General features: G+C 44.7%; 1 protein-coding gene across 4 annotated transcripts in view; it reads left to right on the top strand.

The window, feature by feature from the left end:
- Nucleotides 1–20,984, top strand: part of LOC122559478 (V-type proton ATPase 116 kDa subunit a 4-like) — a 76,508-nt gene that overhangs the window by 24,863 nt on the left and 30,661 nt on the right. For all 4 annotated transcript variants that reach the window (XM_043708970.2, XM_087997501.1, XM_087997502.1 and 1 more), the window contains 4 exons: nucleotides 2,960–3,086; nucleotides 6,298–6,380; nucleotides 14,051–14,144; nucleotides 19,724–19,936. In XM_043708970.2, the coding sequence (XP_043564905.2) occupies nucleotides 2,960–3,086; nucleotides 6,298–6,380; nucleotides 14,051–14,144; nucleotides 19,724–19,936 (517 nt within the window). The remainder of the gene's footprint in view (nucleotides 1–2,959; nucleotides 3,087–6,297; nucleotides 6,381–14,050; nucleotides 14,145–19,723; nucleotides 19,937–20,984) is intronic.

Below are 20,984 nucleotides of genomic sequence, written 5' to 3'. Positions count from 1 at the left end.
CTTATAGTTGTTCACTTTAACCAGACACAAATATCCAGCAAAATTGAGAATGGTTCTCAAATGAGAAACCTAACCAGGGTAGCCAGCAATGAAAATTTCCATCTCTCCTACTTTTTGCTTTTGGCTTCGACGTGGCATGGAGGAGATGGGCTAACCTGCCTCACTATCCCTCTGCAAATTACACTGGGCAATTCTTTGAGACTCTCCCTCTCCCATCATATGCCCCCTCCACCATCCCTCACAGCTACTCCCCCTGAACCTGGATACAGAGGAGAGCTCAAACCATTCACAACAGCTTCAGTTGCTTTTCTCATGAGATTTCTGAAAAACGTAGATTATGATAGGGCTGTTATTCTTGACTGGGATCTGTGTTTTGACTGCAACCAGGCTGTTGTATTGACTGTCTCCTCATTGGCCATAAAAGCTACAGTTTCATGACAATTCAACCACACTAGATTTCAATGTGATTCTGTAGATCGCAATTGTTTGGCATCGGCATTAAAATATGTGACCTGGGATAAATTTCACAAAGGATTTTAGTAAGATCAGTTTAATAATAGTGATGTGCATTCCTACTGACACTCTCCCCACGTCTGTGTGGGTTTCCTCCGGGTGCTCCGGTTTCCTGCCACAGTCCAAAGATGTGCAGGTTCGGTGAATTGGCCATGCTAAATTGCCCATAGTGTTCAGGAATGTGCAGACTAACTACATTAGTCAGGGGTAAATGTAGAGTAATAGGGTAGGGGAATGGGTCTGGGTGGGGTACTCTTCAGAGGATCAGTGGGTCAAATGGCCTGTTTCCACACTAGGGATTCTATGATATAGGTGTGCTTTGACATAATGCAAAGTTGAAGGACATTCCAATGTGAGGATGCTGCTCAGTGCTACCACATCTCATTGGGGTAATCTCCTGGGAATCCAGCCTGTTATTCCTGGAGTCATCAGTACAGTTATATATTGTTTTAAGGAAAGCAGAATTCCCCAACTTTAGTTCAGGTTGACAAAAGGCACAGAGAGAGTGAGGACTGCAGATGCTGGAGATCAGAGTCGAAAGTTGAGTGCCGGAAAAGCACTGCAGGAGAGGCAGCATCCAAGGAGCAGATAAATTGATGTTTTGAACATAAGCCCTTCCCAGGAATGAGGCTTGTGGGCTGGGGGAGCTAAGAGAGAAATGGGCAAAAGGCATGTACCAGGTTTCTATGCTGAACAAAATTTACCATTCATGACAAGTTATTATAACTATAGAAATCATTATGAATAGTTGACATATAATTCAACTTGATAAATCTCTAACCCACATGTAAACTCCTCCACGTACAGGTATACGTACACAGACAAACACAAAATAGCACGGGTGTTATGGGCAGACAGACTGGGAAGGCAATTCATTATTCCTTCTCCACATAGTTTGAATTGTTTGCAGGAGGCACAGGGTGACTGGATAGCACTTGTAAAACTCTCAGACTTGCTAAATGAAAGTCATAGCTTCCTGATGAGAGTAAATTAGCTTTTAGTTCCTTCCTTTCCAAACTTCTAATGGCTTCTGACTCAAACATTCACCACCACAATGACCCCACCCCACCCCCTACCGTAAGCTGTACAGCTATCTGGGAGCCAGTCACAGAGCTGTTAGTAGGCAGGAGGTTTCTTCTATTGTTAAGTGGTCACCGTCTCACAGACCCAATCAACTATTTGTTACTAGTCAAATCTCCATTTGTTCACAAAACCCCTGACTCAACCTCACGTGTAACTAGGTCTCCCTCATTGTTTGAACCAGCAACAGTGTAAACAGCACTTCTAATGAGTGTTGGGTCCCTTACTTTGGAAAAAGTGCAACAATCCTTGGCTTTTTCCGATTTCAGTCCACAATCAGAAATGCAGAGCAACAAAAAGGTCTTTATCGTGTCCGAATGTTTATCTGGTAATTATTAAGTGTCTTGGCATCTGTAGTACACAAATTTAGGCTTGGCATTTCTTACAGTTATTACATTTTGAAGAAGTGCTTTAGATATATCAGTGGTGTACAGCTGAGAACATGATTCTTTTGTGCCTGCTGATTGTTATTTTTATCTCCACCCTTCACCCTGCTCCAAGGCTGTCTCTTGGGGGAATTAAGAACCTTTAAGGAAAAAAAATTGTCATATCTGAACATATTGTCATATCAGCCATGATGCTATTGAATGGTGAAGCAGGATAGAGGGACCGAATGGTCTACTTCTACTCCCATTTTGTATGTGTGAGAGAGAGAGAGAGAGGGTAACCATGGATAACATTAAAACGAATGGGCATCCAATAGCTGTGGACAGTGTAGGCCTCAAAGACAACTTGGGTCTCTCTGTATAGGCTGCCCACCAGTATAAGGCAGCTGACCTGCCCAATGCTTTGGACAGCCCATAAACTGGCTGAGAGAGTCTGCTCAATCTCTGAGAATCGGGTTTAATGATTTTTGAAAAGATTTGTAACTCGGGTTGAGGTTCCTGATGTATGTTTTCCTCGCTGACCTGGCAGGTTTCCACATCTGAACACAAACCTTCCAGCTCGACGAGCAAACTTACATCCAGAATTGGTTTTAATTTAGCCTTTAAATTTTTGTTAGCCATCCGCTGCTTGTGAGTGAGTAGCTAATGTGCCCCATATCTCATCTGTGACAAAATAATCCAGGAATGCGATGGTGCTGACAAACCAATGTGCCAGCTCATTATGCAAAATTACACACTTGGCTTACCCACCTCAGCTATTGTCTTTATATTGGGGCAAGAATCCTGTGCTACATACCACCATACTCTTCCCACTTGAGTAACCCCAGACACCAGCCTTGAACTCGGGATTACTTGTCCAGTGATAATACCACATCACTACTGCCTTCCCACTTTCTGTGAACCCGCACTATAGTTTAATGACTCCCCGTGATGCATCCTTGTCATTTTTTTTTTTTTGGTGACTGATTTGATTATTTCAGGTTTATAACTGGCGTGATCAGGAGAGAGAGGATGGCTGCCTTTGAGCGCTTGCTCTGGAGAGCTTGCAGAGGGAATGTCTACATGAAGCAATCTGAGATGGAAGTCCCCTTGGAGGATCCCAACACTGTAAGGAACTTTTAAATTGACACACAAATGATAGTGAGTACCAAGTCTAATGTCAAGGTCAAATGAGAGAATGGAATGGTAGAAATCTGAAATGAGAGAATATGCAGGGAATCCCTGGTTGCAAATACTTCATCAATTTACTGCACTTGCACTGTACCCTTCTTTCCTCCACAATGTTTAGCAATAACTTGGCTTGTGCTTGCCACTGTATATCTATGGACAGATCACAAACTTATTTACCCATTGTATAACCTTTATATTCAGGATTTGTTTCTGTTCCTATTGGGAGGTTGAAAAGTCATGGACCACCACCAATGACTTTTTATCTTTTTGTTCCCCATCCTCACCTCCCCTCCCCTCCTCTCACCAAATAGCCATCCTCTCCTGAATCCCTTGTAGGCCTTGTCAGTCCCTTAAGATCAGTGAACATGATTTGGCTGTTCAACAAATGGGGTAGCACAGTGACTCAGTGGCTAGCACTGCTGCCTCATGGTGCCAGGTTTCAATTCCAGCCTAAGGCAACTGTGTGGAGTCTGCACATCCTCCCCGTGTCTGTGTCCGTTTCCTCTGGGTGATCTGGTTTCTTTCCTCCGAAAATAGAGGCATGGAATTAAGGGTGATTTAGCAGTTTGGATCAGAAATTGGCTTGGTGAAAGAAGACGGAGGGTGGTGGTTGATGGGAAATGTTCATCTTGGAGTTCAGTTACTAGTGGTGTACCATAGGGATATGTTTTGGGGCCACTGCCATTTGTCATTTTTATAAATGACCTGGATGAGGGTGTAGAAGGATGGGTTAGTAAGTTTACATATGACACTAGGGTTGGTAGAGTTGTGGACAGTGCAGAAGGGTGTTGCAGGTTACAGAGGGACGTAGGGAAGCTGCAGAGCTGGGCTGAGAGGTGTAAAATGGACTTTAATGCAGAAAAGTATGCGGTGATTTACTTTGGAAGGAGCAACAGGAGGTAAGATTCTTGGTAGTGTGGATGAGCAGAGAGATCTGTGTGCATGTACATAGATCCCTGAATGTTGCCACCCAGGTTGATAGGGTTATTAAAAAGGTGTGGGTATGTTAGCTTTTATTGGTAGAGGGATTGAGTTTCAGCACCATGAGGTCATGTTGCAGCTGTACAAAACTCTGGTGTGGCCACACTTGGAGCATTGCATACAATTCTGGTCGCCACGTTATAGGAAGGATGTGGAAGCATTGGAAAGGGTGCAGAGGAGATCTACCAAGATGTATGGAGGGAAGGGCTGATAAGGAAAGGCTGAGGGACTTGAGGCTGTTTTCATTAGAGAAGGTTAAGAAGTGACTTAATAGAGGCATACAAGATGATTGGAGGGTTAGATAGGGTGGACAGTGAGAGCCTTTTTCCTTGACTGGCAATGGCTAGCATGAGGGGGTATAGCTTTAAATTGAGGGGTGATAGATATAGGATAGATGTCAGAGGTAGGTTCTTTACTCCAAGTAGTAAGAGTTTGGAATGCCTTGCCTGCAACAGTAGTGGACTTGCCAACGTTAAGGGTATTTAAATGGTCATTGGATAAACCTATGGATGATATTGGAATAGTACAGGTTAGATGGGCTTTAGACTGGTTTCACAGGTTGGCGCAACATCAAGGGCCTGTACTGCACTGTCACATTCTACATTCAGGCCAAAGATATGCAGGTTAGGTGGATTGGCCATGCTAAATTGTCTGCAGTATTGAGGGATGTGCAGGCTAGGTGGATTACCATTGGAAATGCAGGGTAACAGTTTTAGGAGAGGGATGTGGCTGTGGGTCTGTGTCCAATGCTCTTCAGAGGGTTGGTGTGGACTGGATGTGTCAAACTGCTTGCTTTCACACTGGGGATTTTATGAAATGGGACCAGAGGATTACTTTGCCTGTGGACTCATTAGGAGAAAGTGAGGACTGCAGATGCTGGAGATCAGAGTCGACAGTGTGGTGCTGGGAAAGCACAGCCGGTCAGGCAGCATCTGAGGAGCAGGAGAGTCGATGTTTCGGGAATAAACCCTTTACACCTATCAGGCTGTTCTATGATTGAGCTCTAGTTAAGGTACAGAGTCGTCTGTCCTAAATGTCTTGGTTAATGTTGTTATTGGTTGGAGAATATTGGAAAGACCTTAAACAAGAAGTGACCAAAATGGTGGAGGTACAGAGGAGACGTAGGTCAGAAGTGCAGACCACCTGTTATTAAGAGGACAAGTCCTTCTTGAGAACACTGACACACCTTCGATCGTTCAAGTTCTGTCTGACCTCTAATGTTTCTTTTTCTCCATAGATTTTTAATATTAAGGATTTTTGTGGTTCTATGTTTGCAATGTCACTGATCTGGTTTGAAATGGAGTTGAGCCAAAATCAGTGCAGAGCAGTTGTCTTTCTTTTGTGTGTGGGCTTCACTCAGCTGTCTGCCTTCAGATGTGCATTCAGGGACAACTCCAGGGAATCCATGCTCAATCTAGGCTGACACGTCCATGCCGTATAAGGGAGGGCTGCAAACTGGAAAGTGCTTTCCTTCAAATGTTGAAGAACCCTGACAAGAATTCAAAACTAGGAAATTCTCCCCTGACCAAACGCTCTGTAAATGCTCCATCATCATGACACTGTTACTTGGCTGCCTTGAACACCAATTGCCACAATGATTAGAACAGATTCCTTACCGTGTGGAAAGAGGCCATTTGGCCCAACCAAGCCTTTGAAGAGTATCCCACCCAGACGCGTTCCCCTGCTACTCTAAGTTTCCCTTGACTAATGCACATCCCTGAACACTATGGACAATTTAACCTGGCAAATTACAAACTAATGCACATGAAGCTCATGCAATGCTGCTGAGAGAGGAGCTGAAATCATAAAATCCCTATAGTGCAGATGCAGGCCATTTGGTCCATCGAATCCACACTGACCCTCCTAAAGAGAATTGCATCCAGACCCGCCCCTATCCTTGTAACCCTGCATTTCCCATGGCTAATCTACTTAACCTGCACATCTGTGGAGTGATTTAAAATCAATCTGTCTAAACTGCACATCTTTGGGAGGAAACCCACACAGACACAGGGCGAATGTGCAAACTCCATGCGGTTGGTTGCCTGAGGCTGAAATCGAATCCCGGTCTCTGCTGCTGTGAGGTAGCAGGGCTAACCACTGAGTGACCGTGCTGCCCTAATGAACGAACTCTAGTCCTTCTTGCTGTTTGACAGATTATGTTTTGCAGCTTGTGAAGGTCCAGAAGAATGTCTTCATCATCTTCTTTCAAGGGGACCAGCTGAGACACAAAGTGCAGAAGATTTGCGATGGGTGAGGTGATCTTTTTATGAATCCTGAGGCAACACTTAGTGGGCGCCTCGCTTTTTTTTTAAGCTGAGAAACCGAAGACAAATTGCTGGGCTCCAGAGATGGGCCGTCTGGTTTTTCAGGTGTTTCCTTTGTCTAGAAACTGGGTGCACATTATTGGAGGTGGTGATGAATATATCACTGATTAGAGGTCATGCTGAAGATGTGCACTTGCTTTGAAATCTGGTGCACTGAGCTCAAATCAGGTTGCTGCTATGCAGAGAGGAATAAACTTTGCCAGGCAGAGAGCCTCAGTCTGTTAACAATCTGGGGCGTTCATTCTATAAGGACTGAGGAGCTACGAATGAGGGTGTATTTGAGCGATGATTGATTCATTGCCTTTCCCTTTCCCTCTTTATGCCTGAGGCACAGAAGTATAATTTAATTTACTTCTTTACCTTTCCATGTCTGCCCCTTCCTGGGGTAAGCCAAAAGGTATTCTCAAACGGAAAATGAAAAATGCTGTAAATTTTAACATTTAGTGACAAAACAACTGCAGATGCAGGATTTCAAGTTGGACTGGCAGGAGGCTGGAAGAATACAGTCCGCCAGGCAGCATCAGGAGGTGGAGAGGTCAATGTTTCGGGTATAACTGGTCAGGCAGCATCTATGGAGATTGATTGATTGAGCTAATGTTTCAAGTCCAGGTGACACTTCATACTTCACGTCAACTCTGAAGTATGGAGGGGGCAGGATTTATGCAATGAAAGGGGTGGGGTGCTGGAAGAGAGGGTGTTTTTAGTGCAGATTAAGTGATCAGAATGTGAGAATGGCAGAACATTCCAATTTGCTTGATTGACTGGGCCGTAGTCAGTGCTGGGAGTTATTCAATGAATTTCAAAGTGGATTATTTGCGCCACTGTTGTCGTGGGCAAGTTTCATAGGTCAATTCCAGGGATTGGGATCATCATACAGGGATGGAGAGGGGACAGTAATACAAAACAAAAGGGCGGCATAGTGGCTCACAGCACCAGGGACCAACGTTTGATTCCAGTCTCAGCCAACTGTCTGTGTGGAGTTTGCACATTCACCCTGTGTCTGTGTAGGCTCCAGTTTCCTCCCACAATTCAATGATGTGCGACTTAGGTGAACTGGCCATGCTAAATTGCCCATAGTGTAGGTTAGGTGCATTAGTCAGGGGTAAAGTATAAGATTGGGGAATGGGTCTAGATGGGTTACTCTTCGGAGGGTTGGTGTGGACTTGTTAGGCTGAAGGGCCTGTTTCCACACTGTAGGGATTCTAATTCTTTTTTAAAAAAAAAAATGTTGTGTCGAACTGCCAGACTGGAAAGGACAGACAGTCCCACAGGGTTGAGGGAAGAGAGGACATACTGACAGGGAATTACATCCAGTGAAGCTTAAAGAAAGGCAAGAACTCTGAGTTTGAAATCTGAAGGTGTTGAACTCAATATTAAGTCCGGGTGTTTGCGAATCCTGGTTTTCATATTCCAATTTTTGAAATAAATCCCACAGCAAAATCCTTTAATTAGAAACCAACGATGGAGGTCATTAACAAAATATTCAAAACATTGGGGAATTGCTTCAGTAGTCCATTCACACATGCAAATACTCAGGAAGTTAAGGAAGACGAGACAGAAGAGAGAAGTTACAAATTACAAGTTTTAATCCATCCAAAAAAAAATCAGTTTACATGAGTCAGAACTTCCCAGAGGTCAAAGTCCACAATAGCTCCCTAAATGAACTAGGCCCATTGCTTCTCCTTCTTGCAGGCAAAGTGTTGGCCTCTTCCCAGCTGGCTACTTGGAGACAGAGTCTGAAGCAAGCTGCTAACTTGGCCTGCAATCCTGCTGTGCTTCTGGAGGTCAGTCAGCAACTAACCTAGGCTCCAACATTGTATGCTTAATTAATTTATCTGGCTCTGATTTCAGTCACTCATCACATGTTCAGACATTTCAGATGCTGATGACCCATCTCTGTAGGCTAATTAGTAGGTCATTAAGTATAGCTTTACCTTCTCCATCAGAGTAACTGTAAAATCATTCATGTTCATTTTGATGTAATGAAGCTTAATGATTTGCTTTGTCCAGAGCTGGTGGGAAACAGACACTCCACTCCAAGCCCTTTGTGTCTGTTTTAGCTGGAATGTTTAGGAATGAAAGAAGTTCAAAAACTTATATAAATATGACCATGTTGACTTTGAACATCTTGAGTTCAGCAAGGTTGGCCATTTTTATATAAACAGAATTTAAGCTCCCGAATATTGAAGAGAATGTGGTTTTCTATGCGATTTCTCTGACCATAACACTACCTGAGTTTCAGGTCCTTCTCTGCATTGCTTCTGTAGCTCGGATGTATACTATACAGTAGCGATCGTATATGGAACCTGAGTATGACTTCAAAGTGATGTTGGGGGGGGTTGGGGGGGGTGGGGGGGAGAAGATCCAAACAGCAATTTCACACTTCTTTCAGCAATGGCTCTCGAGACTAAGCAATGGAAGCTGCTGACTATGAATGCAACTGATTGCATTGTTGATGAATTATCATTGCAACCACCAATCTGGGGTAACTCCTCCCAGGAATGGAGAGGAGGTGAATCCTTGAGAAATTGAAGGTCCAGGTCTTCGTGGTATTTGTTTGCATCCTTCCGAGGCTGCTCAGAATATAGTATTTCAACGTCTTATCACCATTACTGTTGAAAAATCTTCATCAGTTCAGTGCAGAAGTAAAATAGGCAAGCTGCAAATGTGGGTCCTTGCTTAAACTCATTCGCATTACATGTATTAAAAAGGGTGAGTGATTGCAGGTGTCCAAAACACTCCGCTGTGTGGTTCTATAATTGTAATGTTCTCGCTATGTCCAATTGAAAATAAAGGAGTGGGGGGCTGATTTTAGAACACCAAGTTTTAACTGCGTTTACAAAGCTGCCAGTGAGTGGTTTCCGGTGTAAAGTTTTCAGCTATGGCATGGTAAGAGAAGAGCTACTGATACAGAGATAAAAACTGACCAAGGGATAAGGACAAATAACTGTCTACAAACCAATTCAACAGCTGCTTCTAGGAGTGTTTAATGTGATTACTTTTAAATCCTAAGTCAGTAGTCATACAAGCAGATATTTTAATTGTTTTCTTTAATCAATTATAATGAGTAACCTATTGGTCCTGTGGCTATGAGAGCAAATCAGAGGCTAGGAATGCTACAGCGAGTAACCCTTCTCCTATTTTCCCAAAGCCCAGTCACCATCTACAAGGCACAAGTCAGGAAGTGTGGTGAAATACTCCCCACTTGCCTTGATGAGTGCAGCTCCAACTTCAGTCAGGAAACCTGACACCATCTGGAGCAAAGCACGATGGGTCATATCTGCTGCCTTCAACATTCGCACTGTTCACCAATACATCATAGAGTATCATCTCCAAGATGCATCGCAGTAATTCATCATGGCCATTTGAAATCATGTGGCCTCTACGATTTAGAAGGACAAAGACAGCAGATGCTGTGGGAACGCCACCATCTGCAAGCTCCCCCTTCAAACCACTTACCATCCTGACTTGGAAATGCTTTGCCGTTCCTTTTGTGTTGTACGGTCTAAATCCTGGAGCTTCCTTCCTAATAGTGCTGTGGGTGTACCTGCACCCCAAACACTGTCACCAGCTCAAGGGTAATTAGGGATGGGCAAAAAATATTGGCCTAGTGAGTGACACCCACCTCCCATGAACAAATAATTATAACTGGTTTCGATGGTAAAGTCTGGGCTTGGCATCGTTTAAGTTGGTGAACATTTTTAACTTGACATTTAATATTTCCAAGGAATGTGGCTATGGATCCAGACATATCCATGATGATTATTCTTCAAATAATAGCTTAACTGCAGGCATTCTATAGTCGGCGTAATCACCACCTTGATTATATATTCAGACACTCGGTTGATTGTGCCTGTGTCTCTGCATCAATTTCAGCTCCCAGCCTGTATTAAAAGTTCACTTAAAGGTTATTTGATTCCATAAAACATGGCTGATTTCTGACAATCAGTCACTTTGCAAAGTTGCCTTTACAGCTGCATGAATCTTTAATTTAAATTTACTTATTAAGCTTAATGCTGCAGGACAAATTATGATGTGTGTATATGTGAATATTTTGCATTATGTGCCTTGTGGGAGGTTTTCTTTTAAATTATTCACTCTCAGGATGAGGATATCACTGGCTAGGCCAACATTTATTGCCCATCCCTAATCCCAGATGGCAGTTAAGAGTCAACCACATTGCTGTGGGTCTGGAATCACATACAGACCAGACCAGGTAAAGATGGCAGATTTCCTTCCCTGAAGTGAACAATATTTTTCTGACAGTTGACAATGGATTCACAGTCATCATTCAGGAAGGACATATTGGCACTGGTGCGTGTCCAGCAGAGATGATCCCTGGAATGGTAGGCTTGATATACAATGAACAGCTGAAGACTCTGAGATTGTATTCATTAGAGTTTAAAAGGTTGAGGAGAGATCTAATAGAAACTTAGAAGATAAATCATGGCTTAGAAAGGTTGGATGCTGGGAAATTTTCTGTCAGATGGGGATACTAGGACTCATGGGCACAGCCTTAGAATTAGAGGGGGCCAATTTAGAACAAAAATGAGGAGACATTTTTTCAGCCAGAGAGTGGTGGGCCTGTGGAATTCATTGTTGTGGAGCGCAGTGGAGGCTGGGACATTATCAATCTCTGCCTTGAAGATATTTAAGTTCTTAATCTTGCAAGAAATTAAGGGATAGGGGGAGAGTGTGGGTAAGTGGCACTGAAACCATGATTGAATGCCAGAGTGGATTCAATGGGCTGAATGGCCTTCCTTCCACTCTTAATTCTCGTGATCTTATCATGAGCCTCTTAATTCCAGATTTCTTTTTATTGAATTCCGATCTCACCATCTGCCATGACAGCATATGAACCTGAGTCTCCAAAACATTACGTGGATCTCTGGATTAACAATCCAATGATAATACCACGAGGCCATCAAGTAGGAGACCAAGGTCCCAGACCTCCATGGCAATTACCATGTCACTTCATGGTGTTTATACAAATGACAATGAGCCCATAAGGAATGTGGCTCAGTGGCAACTCTCTCTTGCTCCTGAGTGACAAGGTGTATTTAGGACAGAATGCACAGACTGGTTTTTGTTGCTACTTTATTAATGCACTGAGGGAGTGCTGCTTTGTTTTTTTTTAAATTTGGTCTTTCAGATCATGCATGAAGATAAGGTTCTCTCCATCTACTTGATGGGTTCCTCAGTGTCATAGCCAATGGGGCCTGGAGGTGTGAAAATTGGCAGCTATGTATCCTGCACTTCGAAGAAATGTTTTATTGTTAATTAAGTAGAGTCAATTAATATCCTCAAATTGTACAAGTGCCCTTGTTTTACTCGAAATGCCTCTTTGTCTTTGGGCTGCTATTCAGGCTGGCTTTCAGGGTTTCAGTTTTTCAAATGATTCCTGTCTGTTTTCAATTGTTTGCAATTGCAAGTCTGTATCTATTTGTTTTTCTTTCAATCTTTCCAGTTATTTATTTATTTACTATTGCTTTCAGTGTTGGTGTTTATTTCACTGGCGCACTCTGTCTCTATTTTTAACCACTTCTATTCTGCTTTCTTTTTAGCCCAGTTGCCAGAATTTCTAAGTCTTCCAATCTTGTTTCCGGCATAATGTTACATCTCCTTTGTTTAGCTCGTGATCATAAAGTAGTAGGTTTTGCGTTTATGTAGCACCTTTCACAACCTCAGAATGTTCCTGAAATGCTTCACAGTTAATTAATTACATTTCAAGTGAGGTATAGAAATTACAAAGGCAAAGCTTTGAACATGGGTGGTTCCCACAAATTGGGTAATCTGTTTCAATGATAATTATCGGATAAATGTTGACCAGGGTGTTGGGAGTAAGCGTTTAGATTAGAGTGGTGCTGGAAAAGCAATGCAGGTCAGCCAGCATCTGAGGAGCAGGAAAATTGACATTTTACGCAAAAGCCCTTCATCAGGAATACAGGCAGGGAGCCTTCTGGGTAGAGAGAGAGAACTTCTTCAGGGTAGGCATCCTTGCAAGAGGATTCGCAGTAAGGTTAAAATCAACTAGGCAAAAGTGAGGACTGCAGATGCTGGAAACCAGAGTTTAGATTAGTGGTGTTGGAAAAGGTCCGGTGTTGGGAGTAACCCTGTCTGCTCTTCAAAATAGTGCTGGAAAAGGACAAGTAGGTGCTTTCCGAGCTTATTTGTTTCCAGAGAAAGATAGTGACAGAAGAACATTGCAATGACCAACACCACGTGAGACATTGGTGCAGCGATTAACCATTCCTGTAATTCTCTCTGTTGCATTGGGTTCTTGAAAAATGGGACTAGTGTTCAAAGAAGTAGTTACAGTCCTGACTATATTGCTGAATTAATAATCCAAGGGGTTTAAGTAACAATCGAGCGTGTTGTATGGACCTGCCAGCTCGCTGTTTTGTATGGTCTGCAGTCTAAGATGAAGGTTGCTACCACTTGTCTGTTTGGTAGAGGAAAACCACCTCTTGATCTAACTGAGTGGAAGCAGTGGTGTAGTTGTAATGCTATTAGACTAATAATCCATGATCCCCAAACTAATGTCCTGAGGAAGGGTCACTCAATCCGCATTGTTAACTCTGCTTTCTCTCCACAGAAGCTGTCAGACCTGCTTAGATCCTCCAGCCATTTCTGGGTTTTTTTTCTCTGGTTTACAGCATCCACAGTTCTCTTGGGGGTTTTAATGCTTTGAAGACACTGGTTCAAAACCCGCGATGTCGGATGGTGAAATTTGAATTCAATAAAAGTGTGGGTTACAAACCTAGTCTAATAGTGACATTGTGGCAATTCCAAAAGTTATGAAAACTTATTAATGTTCTTTGGAGAAGAAAATCTGTTGGTTGATTGACTCTTAATTGAAATTAGGGATAGACGATAAACGCTGGTTAATCGTTTGCTTTTTTTAAAAAAACTAGAAGTCTTTTGTAGTTAACGAGGTATGGTTTATTTCATGTCTGTAGCTAGTTATTGGTTACATTGCTATGATGGTTACAGAGACTGAGGAAGACTGAATATTAAGTTCTAAGCTCTTCTGTCCATCTGTGTGATGTTATCATGGTGGATAGTGCTTATGACATGCCTCAGAATTAACCCTTTCATGCACAGCATGGGGAATTGGAGTTCAAATCCAATCATGATCTTTTTGACCATCTGAAATCAGTTGGTTGAATTCTTGCAATTTAAAAAAAAAAGTTGAGATCACATAGAGGGATATAAGGCAAGTGCTGGCAAATGGGATTAAATTAGGTTGGGATATCTGGTTGGCATGGACAAATCGTACATCTCTATGACTCTGTGTAAAGTGACCTAGAAAACACGAACTGGTTCATTGAGATCTTTTTGTGAAGCATGCATGTCGTCTTTGCCTGGTCTCAGCTATTTGGGACTTGAGGCTGCTTCAAAATGTTGATTCCTAATTGACTTATGAAGAAGCCTCCGAAATAGCTCAGCTGTAACCAGCTACTAAGTGCAAGTGGTTAACCAAAGACTGCTATCTCTTTTTTCAAGCATGCCTTGACGTAGGTAATGTTGGTCTTGCCAGTAAGGTTGAATCTTTCTTTTCAGAAAGTGTTAACTTTCCTCTCTGGTTTGCCTCAGGTTCCGTGCCACTATGTACCCATGTCCTGAATCTGCCAACGAACGTAGAGAAATGGCTGCTGGTGTGAAAACACGCATTGAGGACTTAAATACTGTAAGTGATGAGCTCCGAGCAGCAATGGCCATATTGGGCTGGAAAACTCCCTCCCTGTACTATTGTCAGCTTAATCACAAATGCCCTGTATCTCCCTCTATTGCCCTCAGTCAGGGTCAAACTCTCCACTTGTTGTGACAGAGTGCCAAATGTGATTAGCATTTTCTCAACTCCAGAAGGGCATCAGGTTCAAAACAACATCTCCTCCTCAATGTCTCACCATCTTAATGTGGAAGAACATTGCTTTCCTGTAGTGTCGCAGAGTGAACATCCCAGAGGTCACTTCCACACAGCCCTCTATGGAGACTGCCTTTGCCACACTGTCTGCAGAAGTTGAACGAGAAACCTTGCACCACCAGTTGGGGACAGTGTCTAAATTCTTCCTCTTCCTCTTTTCCCCCCCTTCCTCTTTTCCCCCCCTTCCTCTCTCCCTCCCCCCCCCCCTTCCTCTCTCCCCCCCCCCCTTCCTCTCTCTCCCCCCCCCCCCCTTCCTCTCTCTCCCCCCCCCCTTCCTCTCCCCCCCCCTTCCTCTCCCCCCCTCCCTTCCTCTCTCCCCCCCCTTCCTCTCTCCCCCCCCTTCCTCTCTCCCCCCCCCTTCCTCTCTCCCCCCCCTTCCTCTCTCCCCCCCCTTCCTCTCTCCCCCCCCTTCCTCTCTCCCCCCCCCCTTCCTCTCTCCCCCCCCCCCCCTTCCTCCCCCCCCCCCTTCCTCTCTCCCCCCCCCCTCCTCTCTCCCCCCCCCCCTTCCTCTCTCCCCCCCCCTTCCTCTCTCCCCCCCCCCTTCCTCTCTCCCCCCCCCTTCCTCTCTCCCCCCCCCCTTCCTCTCTCCCCCCCCCCCTTCCTCTCTCCCCCCCCCCCTTCCTCTCTCCCCCCCCCCTTCCTCTCTCCCCCCCCCCTTCCTCTCTCCCCCCCCCTTCCTCTCCCCCCCCCCCCTTCCTCTCTCCCCCCCCCTTCCTCTCTTCCCCCCCCCCCTTCCTCTCTCCCCCCCCCCCCCTTCCTCTCTTCCCCCCCCCCCTTCCTCTCTCCCCCCCCCCTTCCTCTCTCCCCCCCCCCCCTTCCCCTCTCTCCCCCCCCTTCCCCTCTCTCCCCCCCCTTCCTCTCTCCCCCCCCCCTTCCTCTCTCCCCCCCCCTTCCTCTCTCCCCCCCCCCTTCCTCTCTCCCCCCCCCTTCCTCTCTCCCCCCCCCCTTCCTCTCCCCCCCCCCCTTCCTCTCTCCCCCCCCTTCCTCTCTCCCCCCCCTTCCTCTCTCCCCCCCCTTCCTCTCTCCCCCCCCTTCCTCTCTCCCCCCCCTTCCTCTCTCCCCCCCCTTCCTCTCTCCCCCCCTTCCTCTCTCCCCCCCCCCCTTCCTCTCTCCCCCCCCTTCCTCTCTCTCCCCCCCCCCTTCTCTCCCCCCCCCCTTCCTCTCTCCCCCCCCCTTCCTCTCTCCCCCCCCCTTCCTCTCTCCCCCCCCCCCCCCTTCCTCTCTCCCCCCCCCCCCCTTCCTCTCCCCCCCCCCTTCCTCTCCCCCCCTCCCTTCCTCTCTCCCCCCCCTTCCTCTCTCCCCCCCTTCCTCTCTCCCCCCCCCCTTCCTCTCTCCCCCCCCTTCCTCTCTCCCCCCCCTTCCTCTCTCCCCCCCCTTCCTCTCTCCCCCCCCTTCCTCTCTCCCCCCCCTTCCTCTCTCCCCCCCCTTCCTCTCTCCCCCCCCTTCCTCTCTCCCCCCCCTTCCTCTCTCCCCCCCCCCTTCCTCTCTCCCCCCCCTTCCTCTCTCTCCCCCCCCCCTTCCTCTCTCTCCCCCCCCCCTTCTCTCCCCCCCCCCTTCTCTCCCCCCCCCTTCCTCTCTCCCCCCCCCTTCCTCTCTCCCCCCCCTTCCTCTCTCCCCCCCCCCCCTTCCTCTCTCCCCCCCCCCCTTCCTCTCTCCCCCCCCCTTCCTCTCTTCCCTCCCCCCCCCTTCCTCTCTTCCCTCCCCCCCCCTTCCTCTCTTTCTCCCCCCCCCCCTTCCTCTCTTTCTCCCCCCCCTCTTCCTCTCTTTCTCCCCCCCCCCCCCCTCTTCCTCTCTTTCTCCCCCCCCCCCTCCCTCTTCCTCTCTCCCCCCCCCCCCCCCCCCACCCCCCCGAATGGGATATACAAATAACGCAACAAGTCTGAGTCATAGAGTCATACAGCATGGAAACAGATCCTTCAGTTCAACCAGTCCATGCTGGGAAAAATCCCAAACTAAACTAGTCCCACCTGCCTGGTCCCTTCAAACGTTTCCTATTCATGTATTTATCCAAATATCTTTTGTAACCATACCCGCACCTACCACATCTTCTGGTAACTCATTCCACACGTGAACCACTCTCTGGAAAAGAAAAATTTCCCTCATTTTTTTAATTAAATCCATTTTCTTTCACTTTAAGCATATACCCCAGTCTTGAAATCTCCCACCCTAGAGAAAAGACATCTACTATTAACCCTATCTATACCCCTCATGATTTTATAAACCTCGATAAGGTCACCTCTTAACCTTCTATGCTCTAGTGGAAAAGGTCCTAGCCTTTCTGTCTTTCTTTATAACTCAACCCTTCCATTCCTGGCAACATCCTGGTAAATCTCATCTGAACCCCCTCCAGCTTAATAATATCCCTCCTATAACTGGACAACCAGAACTAGACACACTCCAGAAGAGGCCTTGCCAATATCCAATACAACTTTAACATGACATCCCAACTTGTATGCTCAAAGGACTATGCAATGAAGGTAAGCATGCTAAACACCTCCTTAACCACACTATCTTGACCAACTCTCTATAAATGAGAGGTGAATTTAAGTTGGACGTAGCAGTGCCATTTAAGACCACAAATCCCAAACAGATGAGTCAAACCTTCTGCTTAAGTAAGGGGACTGGACTTCTTGCAAATCCAGGACATTAACTGATTGGGCACACAAGAGTTGTCAAAACCCAGAAAATATTACTAACAATTTCAGTATAACTTAAAACCTACTCCCCATCGCCATGCACCCTCCTTAAAGACTGATTCCGAAAAATGCAACTTTATATGCTCCCAAAAGCAAGTGCCCAAGGGACTGTTTCAAAGTAACTTCCTGTAACATTACAGTTGAGAAATTTGTCTTTAGGGGAATTCCATTCTGTAACTGCAAGTTTGTTTAAGAGTCTAACTTAGTGCCTATGCAAAGCAGTAATAATACTGGAAGTGCATTTAGATGTGAACATTTGGCTGAGCTGCAGCTGTGCTCAGTATCTTCATTATCAAGGGGGAAGAAAGCATTTTCTGTTTGTGGATTCTTGTTTTCAAAAGATCATGTGTGCACCGCAGGTGAAAAATCTCATCGTCGGTTTCTACGGCATTTCTCCATGCCCCTCCCTCCATCCCTGAGTAAGATTTTTAGTTTTACACTTTTTGTCTCCTCTAGGTTTTGCAGCCCTTTGGTGTTGAAAGAAATTCTATTTCTGAAGCCAGAAATGATGCTGTGAATGTATGAGGTCCCAATGCATGTCTTCCAATATAACTGTGACACCTGCTATGTTGACCCATTTTAGAAATGTGCAGTTCTAATGGGTTCAGGCTGATTATAGTTATGCCATTAGTGAAAACATTGAGTATAACTCTTGCCAACTTCACTTGGTCCTATTTTATTTCTAAGAAAGATTTAATGAATTACTTATCTCGAGGGTTGGAATATAAAAGTAGCGATGTGCTTCTGAGACTTTACAAAGCTCTAGTTAGACCGTGTTTGGAATACTGTGTCCAATTTTAGGCCCCACACCTCAAAGGACATACTGGCACTGGAGCATGAGACATATTTTTTTTTCAGCCAGAGAGGGATGGGCCTGTGGAATTCATTGCCACAGCACAGTGGAGGCTGGGATGTTAAATGTCTTCAAGGCAGAGATTGATAAATTCTTGATCTTAAAAGGAATTAAGGGCTACAGGGACAGTGCGGGTAAGTTGAAATGCGCATCAGCCATGATTAAATGGCGGAGTGGACCCGATGGGCCAAATGGCCTTACTTCCACTCCTATATTTTATGGTCTTATTCCATCCTCTCCGATCTTTCAGCTGGCAGACACCTTCAAGATAAGCCCCAAGTTTAACTATGTTTTCTAATAGCTTCCAGTTTCGTTTGAGTGATGATCAATTTAGTATACACCCAAAAATGAAATGACGCTGCTGCAAGTAGGATCTGAATACCATCTTAAAGCAAAAGGTGCCCCTACTAGTAGCTCTCTGGTGTCCCTTGCAGGTTTCAAATGTATCTGTGAGAACAACCAAAAGGTGCACGTTATGAGCCACTAATGTTCCTTGCATGCACACAAATAACTTTTGGTCATTGTAGATTGACTGTCACTCCCTAGGTGTGTGTGTGTGAATAATAATAAATATCTAGTGGAATATATTATGGTGGAAAATCTATCCCCACTTTGACAGAAACCTGAAATGATTTTAAGACCAGTCACTGGAGCTTACAGCAAAAGGCAGTCTTGGTGATGCAATGCTGACAAAATGGGGCCTAACCTTATGACTCTTGGTTCCTTATAATATGCAAGTTAGCAGTGAATGTGCCATTTCTATGTGACATTGCTCCTCCTGCCCCCTTGCCAACATTATTGTTTGCTTTAACCGGCCTTTCTGTTCTCTTTCATTATCCAACCCTATTCATACTCCATATTCCCTTCCCAATCACCATAATACATTCATTGTGAACTATTCTACCCTTACTTTCAGTTCTATCCATCTCAAGCTCCTTAACAGCTAAGTCCAATGGCTAGTGTGTCACTTTGGAAGCCTCCTGCCCTTTATCCAATGCACAAGCTGTAGTAGTCCTGCTTGGGGAGTATTGTAGTAGCAGAAACCACATCCTATTCTGGAGCAATGCTTGTAAAATTTTTCAAGTGTGATCCAGCTCTTATTAGCAAATACTAACCTACTGATGTCCCAAATTATTGACCATTAGTTATGAAAATTGATCAAGTGTACTCTACAGGCTGCTTGTAAAATAGAAGGTAATTGTACACCTCTGAAGCTACACACATTTTTAAAGTGGAGCAAAGGGCATCATTAGATTCTGTGCAAATCGAGCTATTTAAATAGTGAGCCATTCTGAAAGAATGATGACCTGTAATGTGTATTGATTTCAAAGGGTGAGGCAGTATGGATTTTATTGTGCTACCCCAGCCTCAGCGACAATCAGGATGGATTCCATTGGTTTTTTTCCCCCACAAATATATAACTGATCCTAATGGGGCGTATTTGGTTTTCCTTTGTTTTTGACCTTTTAGAATGCTTATTGTTGATTATTTATATTCCTTCAATATTGTTGACCTGTTTTCATTGCTTCCCCATAATTGTTCCTGTTAAATTGATTAGTTATTTTAAAGTCAGTCTATTAAAATATTTGTAGCTTTCTAATCTTTTCCCTTTCACAACAGCACAATACTCTTTTAGAATTGGTTCCTGAAATAAGATGATTGAAAGTGTGCGATATAATTCATTGTTGCTTGTTCCTTTCCAAAGTTAACTTGTTTTGTTTTATTTTATTCATTTGAAATACAAGCTGGTTGTATTTTCCTCGAGCTTCTGACAATTCACTTTAATTTTTCAGGTACTTAATCAGACTGAAAGCCATCGTCGCCGTGTGCTGCAAGAAGCAGCGAAGAGCCTGCGAAACTGGCAAGTGAAGGTTGTGAAAATGAAGGCGATCTATCACACTCTGAACTTGTGCAACATTGATGTGACCCAACAGTGCCTGATTGCAGAAACCTGGTGTCCAGTCGCTGATATGGATAGGATCAAGATGGCACTCCATCAAGGCAAGGTGAGCAGTGAACTGCGAGTAATGTTCATTGCGTCGTGAAGCCACGTTAGGAAGAGATTTCCAGAGCAAGTCACTTGGAAATGGGATTGCCTCAGTTGCCAGTTAAATAAATGTGTTGCTCCTTTTCACGGCAGCAATATGTGTCAGATGTCTCTAGAGCTGCTAGAAATCTCCCACAGGACAATCCATGAAAGAACATGAAATTAGAAAGCTTTAGTGTCATTAAAAACTTTGGTGCAGGTTTTGATTTGAGTTATTATGGTCACATGAACCTAGGTACAGTGAAAAGTTTTGTTTTGCATGCAGTACAGACAGATCATACCATACAATGATCATGGGGTGATCGAACAGAGTGAGGAATACAAAGCTACGACTGCAAAAAAACGCATAAAAAAAACAAGATCAGCATTAAGTTTGAAATTTGAGATGTCCATTCAGCTGTCTAATAACAACGGGGAAAAAGCTATTCTTGTACCTGTTGGTACATTTGATAAAGCTTTTGCGTCTTCTGCCTGACAAGAGATTAGACCCGGGGTGGGAAGGGTCTTTGTTGGCTGCCTTTCTAAGGCATGGAGGAGTGTAGATGGAGACTATGGATGAAAGATTGGCCTGTGTGATGGGCTGAGCTGTGTTCACACCTCTCTGTAATTTCTTATGGTCCTGGGCAGAGCAGTTGCCATACCAAGCTGTGATGCATCTGGACAGAATGAAGAGAATCTGGCTAGATTTTGTTATAAAAGAGAGTACACTGTTATTTTTTCACTCCTGAAAAAGTAATTCCTGGTGAGTGCAGATATACAGTTCAAAGTGAAACTCCAGTTTTTACTTCCCCATAAGATGCACAAAGATAGCAGCTCACCATCTGGCTTCCTGCTCAAATGTGCTAAACACCGTTTTGTTCCTATATAGAGATAATCCTGTACAGATGTATTAAACTCACCATAGAAACACAGACTTGTGCATTCAAGTCAGAAATAAGAAGATATTACACAGGGTCAGACTCAATAGCAATTCAAGGCCCTCGATGGGAAGTTTAGGTTGCGTGTCT

The sequence above is a fragment of the Chiloscyllium plagiosum genome, unplaced genomic scaffold (assembly GCF_037043375.1).
Source record: "Chiloscyllium plagiosum isolate Xiang-an unplaced genomic scaffold, Cpla_swu_hap1 HiC_scaffold_19, whole genome shotgun sequence".
In the NCBI taxonomy this organism is placed as follows: domain Eukaryota; kingdom Metazoa; phylum Chordata; class Chondrichthyes; order Orectolobiformes; family Hemiscylliidae; genus Chiloscyllium; species Chiloscyllium plagiosum.
Note: the sequence above shows the minus strand (reverse complement) of the source record. Positions and strands in the feature narration are given on the sequence as shown.